The sequence below is a fragment of the Salvelinus fontinalis genome, chromosome 26, assembly GCF_029448725.1.
Source record: "Salvelinus fontinalis isolate EN_2023a chromosome 26, ASM2944872v1, whole genome shotgun sequence".
NCBI lineage: Eukaryota > Metazoa > Chordata > Actinopteri > Salmoniformes > Salmonidae > Salvelinus > Salvelinus fontinalis.
The window spans coordinates 41,127,920-41,141,029 of record NC_074690.1 but is presented as its reverse complement, the minus strand read 5'-3'; the positions used below and the strand labels follow the sequence as shown (position 1 = coordinate 41,141,029).

General features: G+C 38.9%; 1 protein-coding gene across 1 annotated transcript; it reads left to right on the top strand.

Annotated features, from left to right (window-relative positions):
* Window positions 1-5,430: 5,430 nt before the first annotated feature.
* On the top strand, window positions 5,431-12,569 carry LOC129824358 (zinc finger protein 501-like). Its single transcript, XM_055883949.1, has 2 exons — window positions 5,431-5,986; window positions 8,035-12,569. Exons 1-2 carry the CDS (start codon window positions 5,650-5,652, stop codon window positions 9,090-9,092), a joined length of 1,395 nt encoding a protein of 464 aa, XP_055739924.1. The 5' UTR covers window positions 5,431-5,649; the 3' UTR covers window positions 9,093-12,569.
* Window positions 12,570-13,110: the final 541 nt, after the last annotated feature.

Genomic DNA, 13,110 nt, shown 5'->3' with positions numbered 1-13,110 from the left:
CATTATGTTTGGAGGAAAAAGGGGGAGGCTTGCAAGCCGAAGAACACCATCCCAACCGTGAAGCACGGGGGTGGCAGTATCATGTTGTGGGGGTGCTGTGCTGCAGGAGGGCTGGTGCACTTCACATAATAGATGGCATCATGAGGACGGAAAATTATGTGGATATATTGAAGCAACATCTCAAGACATCAGTCAGGAAGTTAAAGCTTGGTCGCAAATGGGTCTTCCAAAAGGACAGTGATCCCAAGCATACTTCCAAAGTTGTGGCAAAATGGTTTAAGGACAACAAAGTCAAGGTATTGGAGTGGCCGTCACAAAGCCCTGACCTCAATCCTATAGAAAATTTGTGGGCAGAACTGACAAAGCGTGTGGGAGCAAGGAGGCCTACAAACCTGACTCAGTTACACCAGCTCTGTCAGGAGGAATGGGCCATAATTCACCCAACTTATTATGGGAAGCTGGTCGACGGCTACCCGAAACGTTTGACCCAAGTGAAACAATTTAAAGGCAATGCTACCAAATACTAACTGATTATATTTAAACTTCTGACCCACTGGGAATGTGATGAAAAATAAAAGCTGAAATAATTCTCTCTACTATTATTCTGACATTTCACATCCTTAAAATAAAGTGGTGATCCTAACTGACATAAGACAGGGAATTTTTACTAGGATTAAATGTCAGGAATTGTGAAAAACTGAGTTTAAATGTATTTGGCTAAGGTGTATGTAAACTTCCGACTTCAACTGTATATACATCAAATCACATTTTATTTGTCACATACACATGTTTAGCAGATGTTATTGTGGGTGTACCGAAATGCTTGTGTTTCTAGCTCCAACAGTCCAGTAATATCTAACAATACACACAATATAAAGGAATGGAATTAAGATTATATAAATATTTGGGCGAGTGGTGTCAGAGCAGCATAGACTAAGATACAGTAGATAGTATAGTATACAGTATATACATATGAGATGAGTAATACATAGACTAAGATACAGTAGAATAGTATAGAATACCGTATATACATATGAGATGAGTAATACAAAGACTAAGATACAGTAGAATAGAATACAGAATATACATATGAGTTGAGTAATACATAGACAGATACAGTAGAATAGGATAGAATACAGATATACATATGAGATGAGTAATACATAGACTAAGATAACGTAGAATAGGATAGAATACAGTATATACATATGGGATGAGTAATACATAGACTAAGATACAGTAGAATAGGATAGAATGCAGTATATACATATGAGATGAGTAATACATAGACTAAGGTACAGTAGAACAGTATAGAATACACTATATACATATGAGATGAGTAATACATAGACTAAGATACAATAGAATAGAATACAGTATGTACATATGAGATGAGTAATGCCAGATATGTAAACATGCAGGAGATCCATGAAGGAAAGCTAGTGATGGTGCTCAGTGACGTTGTTGCAAATGTTGGGGAATAACCAATCACGATGAGGGATCATCAACTGTGAACGCTTTAGCAAGCTGGAGACAACCATGGAGAATGTGAATGCAGGATACATCAAGCGTTCCAATGGTAAAACATTTGATTTAGTTACATCAAGTGTTCCAATGATAAAACGTTTGAGTTAATTTTGTCCTGACACGGCACCAATATGTCGGAGGAAATACCGTTCGTTCACCTGACGACCGAGGTCAGCCTGCAGGCGCCACAAGGAGTCGCTAGAGCGCGATGAGCCAAGTAAAGCCCCCCCCGGCCAAACCCTCCCCTAATCCCGACGACGCTTGGCCAATTGTGTGCCGCCCTATGGGACTCCCGATAACAGCAGGTTGTGGTACAGTCCGGGATCGTAGTTACGCCTCTAGCACTGTGATGCAGTACCTTAGACCGCTGCACCACTCGGGTCTATAGTGACACCTCTAACACTGCGATGCAGTACCTTAGATCGCTGTGCCACTCGGGCATAACCTTTTTTTTAACCAATTCTGATGGTTGTTAAAAGTGGAATTTTGACATTATTACCGTTATATCAACACACTCAACACGCCCAACACCCCAAACTATCAATCTCTTTGGCACCATAGACATCTAGTGACCACTTGAGTCCATGTGACCAAACATTCCTGAGGCTGAGTCTCAAATAGTCGCCTGTCCCTTTTAATAGCCGGGCAATGGCACACATAGCAAATACATTTTGGGTCTAAATTAAAGGAGCTACAATTATAATTTACTTACATGTTTTAAATAAAATCTCCATAATATCTGCGTTAATAGTGTTTCACAATATACCTAAATAAAAAAAGAAACTCGATATTCTATTGTGTTATTGACTGTATGTTTGTTTATTCCATGTGTAACTCTGTGTTGTTGTTTTTGTCACACTGCTTTGCTTTATCTTGGCCAGGTCGCAGTTATAAATGAGAACTTGTTCTCAACTGGCCGACCTGGTTAAATAAAGGAGAAATAAATAACACATAATAATACATAAAAATGTAGGAGCAGTATAGACCTAGTCTGTTCATTATATACAGTGGGGCAAAAAAGTATTTAGTCAGCCACCAATTGTGCAAGTTCTCCCACTTAAAAAGATGAGAGGCCTGTAATTTTCATCATAGGTACACTGTACACTTCAACTATGACAGACAAAATGAGAAAAAAAAATCCAGAAAATCACATTGTAGGATTTTTTATGAATTTATTTGCAAATTATGGTGGAAAATAAGTATGTGGTCACCTACAAACAAGCAAGATTTCTGGCTCTCACAGACCTGTAACTTCTTCTTTAAGAGGCTCCTCTGTCCTCCACTCGTTACCTGTATTAATGGCACCTGTTTGAACTTGTGATCAGTGTAAAAGACACCTGTCCACAACCTCAAACAGTCACACTCCAAACTCCACTATGGCCAAGACCAAAGAGCTGTCAAAGGACACCAGAAACAAAATTGTAGACGTGCACCAGGCTGGGAAGACTGAATCTGCAATAGGTAAGCAGCTTGGTTTGAAGAAATCAACTGTGGGAGCAATTATTAGGAAATTGGAGACATACAAGACCACTGATAATCTCCCTCGATCTGGGGCAGGATCTCACCCCGTGGGGTCAAAATGATCACTAGAACGGTGAGCAAAAATCCCAGAACCACACGGGGGGACCTAGTGAATGACCTGCAGAGAGCTGGGACCAAAGTAACAAAGCCTACCATCAGTAACACACTACGCCGCCAGGGACTCAAATCCTGCAGTGCCAGACGTGTCCCCCTGCTTAAGCCAGTACATGTCCAGGCCCGTCTGAAGTTTGCTAGAGAGCATTTGAATGATCCAGAAGAAGATTGGGAGAATGTCAGATGAAACCAAAATAGAACTTTTTGGTAAAAACTCAACTCGTCGTGTTTGGAGGACAAAGAATGCTGAGTTGCATCCAAAGAACACCATGTGAAGCATGGGGGTGGAAACATCATGCTTTGGGGCTGTTTTTCTGCAAAGGGACCAGGACGACTGATCCGTGTAAAGGAAAGAATGAATGGGGCCATGTATCGTGAGATTTTGAGTGAAAACCTCCTTCCATCAGCAAGGGCATTGAAGATGAAACGTGGCTGGGTCTTTCAGCATGACAATGATCCCAAACACACCGCCCGGGCAACGAAGGAGTGGCTTTGTAAGAAGCATTTCAAGGTCCTGGAGTGGCCGAGCCAGTCTCCAGATCTCAACCCCATAGAAAATCTTTGGAGGGAGTTGAAAGTCCGTGTTGCTCAGCAACAGCCCCAAAACATCACTGCTCTAGACGAGATCTGCATGGAGGAATGGGCCAAAATACCAGCAACAGTGTGTGAAAACCTTGTGAAGACTTACAGAAAACGTTTGACCTCTGTCATTGCCAACAAAGGGTATATAACAAAGTATTGAGATAAACTTTTGTTATTGACCAAATACTTATTTTCCACCATAATTTGCAAATAAATTCATAAAAAATCCTACAATGTGATTTTCTGGATTTTTTTTTCTCATTTTGTCTGTCATAGTTGAAGTGTACAGTGTACCCATGATGAAAATTACAGGCCTCTCTCATCTTTTTAAGTGGGATAACTTGCACAATTGGTGTCTGACTAAATACTTTTTTGCCCCTCTGTACATCTACATGATGTATTGTTACACCACGTAGGAGCAGTATAGACCTAGTTTGTTCATTATATACATCTACATGATGTATTGTTACACCACGTAGGAGCAGTATAGACCTAGTCTGTTCATTATATACATTTACATGATGTATTGTTACACCACGTAGGAGCAGTATAGACCTAGTCTGTTCATTATATACATCTACATGATGTATTGTTACACCATGTAGGAGCAGTATAGACCTAGTCTGTTCATTATATACATCTACATGATGTAATGTCACACCATGTAGGAGCAGTATAGACCTATTCTGTTCATTATATACATCTACATGATGTATTGTTACACCATGTAGCAGCAGTATGGAGGTACAGTGCTGGACAAAATTGTTGACACCCTTGATAAAGATGAGATAAACGACTCTATAAAATAAAGAATTCAAATACTGAGCTATATTGTATGTAAAAAATAAAGGGAAATTATATTATGTTATACTTATACAATTGATAAGAGTAAGATATTTAGTTTAACATGTAATTCTCAAAAGGTAGGGGTCTGAATTATTGGCACCCATGTTTTCAATACTCCAGCACCTTCCCCTTGGGAGGATAATGACACTGGGGTGTTTTATAAGATTAGAGAACACATTGGGTGGGATCTTGACCATTCCTCCAAACAGAATCTCTCCAGGTCCTTGATTTATTTTGTCTGCGCTTATGGACTACCCTGTTCAATTCAAACCACAGGTTTTCAATGGAGTTCAAGTCCGAAGACTGAGATGGCCATAGAAAAATGTTGATTTTGTGCCCAATTAACTGTTTTTTCGTGGATGTGTCTTGCTGGAAGATCCACTTATGGCCAAGTTTCAGCCTCCTAGCAGAGAGGTAACCAGGTTTTGGGCAAAAATATCCTGGTAGTGGGTAAAGTTTATTTATTTATTTTATTCATACAATTTGCTCATCTTTATCAAGGGTATCAATAACTAGGTGCTTATTTTGATATCTAGTTATTTGACTGGATCAGAAATACAGATGTGGAGTAGATGTAGAGTTTGTTTTAAATTCTCATAAAAAACATCTGAACTAATCAAACAACACTTGTTGCTCTTTGTACGTGTTGATATAATATTCATATTTAATGGAGAGAGAAAAACGTTTCCCTAAACTGCTTTATAATATTATAATTCAATGAAGAAGAAAATAAGTTTTCCCTCCTCAACTGCGTTAACTCACTCCAGACAGCAGATGGCGATATGTGTATTTCATGCGATGTTTATAGTGTGACGTATAATCTAGTGGACGGAACGCTTCTTCAACAACTGCAGCCACCTCTGTAGCTTGCTATCCAACAAAGTCGGAACATTCAAGTTGTTTAGATAATTTCGTGGTTTAATTGCCACTATGATTTACATATACTGACGTGGAAACAACTAGCTACCCCATTTAATATTTACAGTGTAAGTCAACTAGCTGGCTGGTTAAGTTAGCACTAGTCTAGTCGCTAATGCTAGCTAGCTGTTATCCCCGACCATGAGTTCACTAAGCTACTCTCCTCCTGCTAAAGAAGAGGTCTGCTGGACGGAGAAAGAAGCTCTGGTGAAAGAGGAGGATGTTACAATACAAAAACAAGTAGAAGGTGAGGCTGTTACTGTGAAAGAAGAAGAGAAAGACGCCTTCAGAGTGAAAGAGGAGGAGGAGGATGTTACAGTGAAAGAAAAGGAGGAAGATGCAGTTTTTGAAGTGGAGGATGAAGTGAAAGAAGATGAAGACGTTTTTGGAATGAAGGATGAAGAGGGCGAGATTACTGTCACATTAGAGGATGACGAAGAAGAGAAGACTGGAGAACTGTTTAACACCAGTAAATACAGTGAGTACTATCTTATAAAACAGGGACATTGATCTGATTGACACCAGTAAATACAGTGAGTACTATCTAATAAAACAGGGACATTGATCTGACCAGTAAATACAGTGAGTACTATCTAATAAAACAGGGACATCGATCTGACCAGTAAATACAGTGAGTACTATCTTATAAAACAGGGACACAAACTCTTCAGTTGTTGATCTAATGTGTGATTTTTAAAAGGGCATTCTACACTTGAATATGTTTTTGTACTATATGAATTGTTCATGACGTCCTCCAGTGATTTAAAAAAAAAAAACGTTTTCTGTTGAAAAGTGAAATATAAATACAGTAAAGTATAAACACACTAAAGGGAAACAAATAAATGTTTTGAGCAAAATAGTGTTTTTTTAGACAACTGCAAACTTGAAGGAGTGAGTTTTTATTTTATTTTACCTTTATTTAACTAGGCATGTCAGATAAGAAAAAAATCTTATTTTCAATGACGGCCTAGGAACAGTGGGTTAACTGCCTTGTTCAGGAGCAGAACGACAGATTTTTACCTTGTCAGCTCGGGGATTCAATCTTGCAACCTTTCGGTTACAAGTCCAATGCTCTAACCACTAGGCTACCTGCTGCCCCAGGAGTGATGTCATAGTAAGGTATTCAAGGAGTTGGCTTGATGGGAAGTCGTAATGTCATCCAATAGGCGACTGATCTTCATGTGAATATTCATTATTCTTTTTAAAATCCTTCATGTTCTGTCAAGTTGGTTGTTGATCATTGCAAGAAAGCCATTTTCAAGTCTTGCCATAGACTTTCAAGACGATTTAAGTCCAAACTGTAACTAGGCCACTCAGGAACATTCAATGTCATCTTGGTAAGCTCCTCCAGTGTAGATTTGGCCTTGTGGTTTAGATTATTGCCCTGTTAGTACAGGTTTTTGTATTCAGATCTCTGAAATGCACTCTACCTACGTAACATTTAGTGTCCCCTTATATTACGCTGGGAAAACAGTTTTCATGGGCACAGAAATCCTAAATAATTTCAGAGTCACCTCAACTTAACCTTAACACCCAAATCGATACTGTCATTAACGCAGTTCTTCAATAATTACACATAATTCTTAATACTGTAGCTGTTTAGTTACAGTTACATGTTCAAGTATCATCAGCTGATCTAGGAAATCATTTTCTGAATGACAGTCACATGACAAACATCACGGCATGCAACAACAACCAAAGTGCTTCTTCATTCATTACTCTGGTAAAGACAGTTATGCCGTGCTCCATGTTGGATCCAACATCCCTAACAAATTGATGTTTATAATGTGTTATTGTCTGCTTTATTTATAGTAGGGTCTCATTAGTCTGTTTGGACACAGAGATACTTAGCTCATAATGTGTAGAGAACTGTTCCTTGATGGATAGGCTGTTGTACAACACACAGAGCTATTTTCCTTTATTCAGGACATTTAGAATGACAACACATTAGAGTAGCCTAGTGGGATTATTCACACAATTGATCAGGTTATGAAATGTCATGACATAGATATTTTATTGTCCATTATTTATAGTGTCTGTTGTTGTTAGGTGAAGTTATGGGTCCTACAGTAGGTCTATGTTGTTGTTAGGTGAAGTTATGGGTCCTACAGATCGATAGTGTGCTGTAATATTCAGAATACATTGTGAAAAACGAAAACTTCTGCATTAAATGGAGGCATTTCGACAACCATATTTCGTTAGCATTGCCCTCCTGACGCAATTTTGTTAAACACAGAAAGGGTCCTGTGTTGGAGACCAAAAGTCGTCTGGCACACTGCTTAGGATTTCAACAAGTTTAATAACTTATTTCTAGCCAACAATCATCGATGTTACTACTAATGTGAAAACAAGACAAAATATGACTTGTTGCTCACTTGACTGTATTAAGACAATTGTCAAATAATTGAACAGACTTCAGTTGTTGTACAAGTTCATGGGTATGCTCTGGGCTTTTACCTAAAAGAAACAGTGGATTTCCGCTGTTGTGGGCCTTTAACCATCTGTCTGACTTTGTTGTTCACACAGGAGAGAGAAGTGACTATCGTGGATCCTCTGGAGAGCCTCAACAACATCATGATGCTGACGAGGCAGAGCAGAGTCTGTCCACATCAGAACACCTCAAGAAACACCAGCAGAGACCCACAGGAAAGATATCTATCTGCTGCTCTGACTGTGGGAAAGATTGCAAATCCTTATCAGAACTTAAAATACACCAGCGAGTACACACAGGAGAGAAACCTTACTGCTGCTCTGACTGCGGGAAACTTTTCTCAAGATCAAATTCACTGAAAGTACATCTGAAAATTCACACTGGAGAGAAATCTCATCGCTGCTCTGACTGTGGGAAACGTTGCAAAGATTCATCAGAACTTAAAATACACCAGCGAGTACACACAGGAGAGAAGCCTCACCACTGTTCAGATTGTGGGAAAAGCTTTTCAACATCACAGACTTTGAAGCTGCACCAGAGAACACACACAGGAGAGAAACCTTTTAGCTGTGATCAATGTGGGAAGAGTTTTACTCAGTCAAGCTGCCTGAAATCACACCAGAAAATACACACTGGAGAGAAACCTTATAGCTGTGCTCAATGTGGGAATTGTTTTGTTACATCTAGCAACCTGATATCACACCAAAGAACACACACAGGAGAGAAATCTTATAGCTGTGATCAATGTGGGAAGCGTTTTGGTACATCTCAAAATTTGATGATACACCAGAGAACACACACGGGAGAGAAGCCTTATAGCTGTGCTCAATGTGTGAAGAGTTTTACTACATCTAGCCATCTGACTGTACACCAGAGAAGACACACAGGAGAGAAACCTTATAGCTGTGATCAATGTGGGAAGAGTTTTGTTTCATCTGGCCCTCTCGCTAAACACCAGAGAACACACACAGGAAATAAACCTTATAGCTGTGGTGAATGTGGGAGGAGTTATACTACATCTAGCAATCTGATTGTGCACCAAAGGACACACACAGGAGAGCAGTCTTTTAGCTGTGATCAATGTGACAAGAGATACTATTATAAAAGATCTCTGACTAAACATCAGAAATTACATGAAGAAGTTGTTTCATGATATCAATGAAATAATGTCACAATGTAGAATGTTTTAACATTATAGTAGGACTATTTGAATAATGTCACAATGTAGAAGCCTAAACGTTTGCCCCCTTATCAATTGATTTCAGCATGATATGGATATTAGCCTCAGGGGAAAATCCAAGCTCTGATTTGAAAGAGTACTATTTATGTGATTTAACAAAAAGTGACTAACAAAAAAAGATTCGTTAGAGTTGTGTTACACTTACCGCGTTGGTGACCCACTTGAATCAAAATGCAATACTTCAAAATGTAGCTTGCTGTTTTCTACAAGTTGTCCTTTAACCAGTGATGTACACATTATTCCCAGATTCCGTGTGGTCTTTGAGCTGTTAGTTTTAACAGAATGTGCAACCTCATCTCCCTCGGCACATTTGATTTCAACATGATATAGATGAGTGATGACAAATAAGTGTTGTGTTCCTTTGTTTAGCGACCCCTAAATTTAAATGTATCACTCCAAAATGTAGCTGACTGTCTTCTGCAGGTTGTCGTCTAACCAGTGAGGTAAAATATATCTTTATATATATTGTAATATGATTACTATTGTGCAGATGTTTGTGTAGATAGTACATTTTATATTTAGGGTTTCTATATATCACAAACTGTTTCTGCATATTGGTTATTGATTTGAACACGTTAAAACTGTGTTTTGACATTTGGGCTATCCCACCAAAATAGCAAGATGTTGTTGACAAGACGTCCAATATACGTTCGGTTTTAGTTGGAAAGATGTCGTTTTGTCAGTGACTTGAAAACAACTTATTTTCAACGTACTTGCAGCCTATACACATGGACGCAGAAAAATAAATTGGCCAATAATCCATTTTATTACGTCACTCCAGTATTTCTTGACAAAACTCAAATGCTAATTGTCTTCAGGGGTGAATTGTACAACTGAATGCGTCTTCCACATTTAACCCAACCCCTCTGAATCAGAGAGGTGCGTGGCGTTGCCTTAATCGACGTCCACGGCGAGTTAACTGCCTTGCTTAGAATGACAGATTTTTACCTTGTCCACGGCAGGTTAAAACCTGTTAAGGATACGCCCCTTTTTTCAATTTTGACCTAAAATGACCCAAAACTAACTGCCTGTAGCTCAGGCCCTGAATCAAGGATATGCATATTTGTGCTACTAATTGAAAGGAAATACTTTTAACTTTGTCGAAATGTGAAAGGAATGTAGGAGAATATAACAGAATAGATCTGGTAAAAGAAAATGCAAAGAAAAAAACAACCGTTCTTTTGTATTTTTTTTGTACCATCTTCTTTTGATATGCAAGACAAGTTTGAGACTGATCCAATGAACCATTGCATTTCTGTTTAAAAAAATAATAATCAAGACTGCACAAATGTGGCTAATATGTTTATTAATAACGTTTCATGTTCAAAATTATGCACTCACCTCAAACAATAGCATGGTATTCTTTCACTGTAATAGCTACTGTAAATTGGACATTGCGGTTAGATTAACAAGAATTTAAGCTTTCTGCCAATATCAGATGTGTCTATGTCCTGGGAAATGTTCTTGTTACTTACAACCTCATGCTAATCGCATTAGCCTACGCTAGCTCAACCGTCCCATGGTATGGTGCAGCATGGAATAATAAAAACATGTATCTTTTGTCAGGTTGGATGTTTGAAATATGAGGTGATTTGAGTCGTGCTTCTTCAGTAGTGGCAGGTAGCCTAGTGGTTAGAGCGTTGGGCCAGTAACCAAAAGGTTGCTGGATCTAATCCCGGAGCTGACAAGATAAACAGCTATCTATTTAAGGGACATTTCTGGTTTTCTTGATGGGGAACGTAACAACAAACAATGTAGTAAAACAATCTTATATTTTGGGTTGGATATTGTATCCAATTGTTAATATTTTAATCAATGTATTATGGCATTTCCTTAGAATGCTCATTAGTCTTTCAGTTGTTAATCTTCTGTTTTTTATCCTCTTATGTATGTTGTGGTAAATATTTGTTTATTCCTGTGAAGCCATTGTGTTGCATCCATGTCTGAAATGTGCTGTTTAAATAAAGCTTGATTTGAACATATTGCAAAACAAATTAACCCAATGACCAACCAATCAACAGACTCTTGCTAAACCAATGACCAAATATGTGCAAAAGCAACACGTATCTTGGTCCATCTTAGTATGAAAAACAGTATAAATTCAGTATATCTTCCACTATGTCAAAAGAGTGCATGGTATGTACGTTTAGTATCACCAACACCACCCCCGGCTCTACCAAGCATTTCGCTACACTCGCATTAACATCTGCTAACCATGTGTATGTGACAAATAAAATTTGATTTGATTTGATTTTTTACCAGAGGCTTGAGGTGGTCTCCCACAGCTCTGCTTATGTCATGTTCTGTGGCCTTGCTGTTCCATTTCTTGACTCCCCATGCAACACAGAAATAAACACATTTAGTCATATTATATACAACGCTCAAAGTAATGGATATGGAGCACCTATGGCCTCAGTTACACCTGGCACCTAAATGTGACTTCTGTCATCTGATCACTCCAAGCTGCATTAGGTTCAGATCTACCAGGATGGGCCTTTGACATAGTCTGGACGCAGTCAGGCCACTGAATATGCATAAGCAATGTAAAGAGATGTGGGGAAAAGTACATTCTACACAAATTACCTTCATAATATCAAAGATCAAATGTGTGTGCCTGAGGGAAAATTAACTTTCATATAGCCAAAGGGGGTGAGAAATTGCACCAATATCAGTGGACAATTTGCACTAATGTAAATGAACATGGATGATAGAACATATTACCTTTTGCTTACGTGATAACCCGCTAAGGGGACATAAATATTTACCATCTAAACCATCTGTGACCTCTCACCTCTCTGGCTGTAGAAGTGTTCTTCCTAACCAGTCCCTCAACAGTTCTCTGACTGGGTCTTCAGAGTAGAGGAAGGCTGAGGAGGGATGGAAGGATGAATTGATCAGTCAGTCAATAACATGTAGAGCTGCTGTCTATGCTGTATGACAAAATTACTATTTTAGTAGTTCATGACTGGTGAATACCAACTATCAATCACTTAGATCATATATTTTCAGGTAGAGATACATCCTTGGGACGTCCCTAGCCCATTGAAGTTGACATTTAAAATGGTTAAGGTAGGGTTTAGGGTAGGGATGTCCCAAGGATCCCAGATAGCATTGACCATTGTGCATTCTTCTGTCTCTTTTACGTAGCAGGTGATGGGTTCTGATTTCTGAACTTGAAAATATTAAATATCCTTATGTGAAATTGAATAATAATGTATGTTGATTCTAATATGATGTACAATATGTCATGAAGTTTCTATATGACAACAATAGTGTAAAATGTTTAATATGTCATATACTATTTTTTAACAGTTTCACTAATTAATTTTCATTAACTTAATCAATATGACACACCCCTCACTATTGTCATTGGTTACACTAATTGCACTGTTTTGTCTACATAACCTGGTTCAAGTATTCATGACATCACCCTGAGGAAGGCACAGTGATGCCAAAACGTTGGTAAATACCCATTAAATTGCTGGGAGTTTATACATGAAGTGTGCAACTTTATTTTGATAGTTTATAGTTTATTCGCCGTTAGTCAGCAACTCCACACAAACAATTTTTATGGGTGTGCGCCAGCTCATGTTTTTTAAGGGTAGGTAACAACACATCCGCCTTTCTGGGGCCCCTCAAGGGTGCGTGCTCAGCCCCCTCCTGTACTCCCTGTTCACTCATGACTGCACGGCCAGGCACGACTCCAACACCATCATTAAGTTTGCCGATGCCACAACACTGATCACCAACAACTACGAGACAGCCTATAGGGAGGAGGTCAGAGACCTGGCCGTGTGGTGCTAGGAAAACAACCTCTCCCTCAAAGTGATCAAGACGAAGATGATTGTGGGCTACAGGAAAAAGAGGACCGAGCACGCCCCCATTCTCATTGACAGGGCTGTAGAGGAGCAGGTTGATAGCTTCAAGTTCC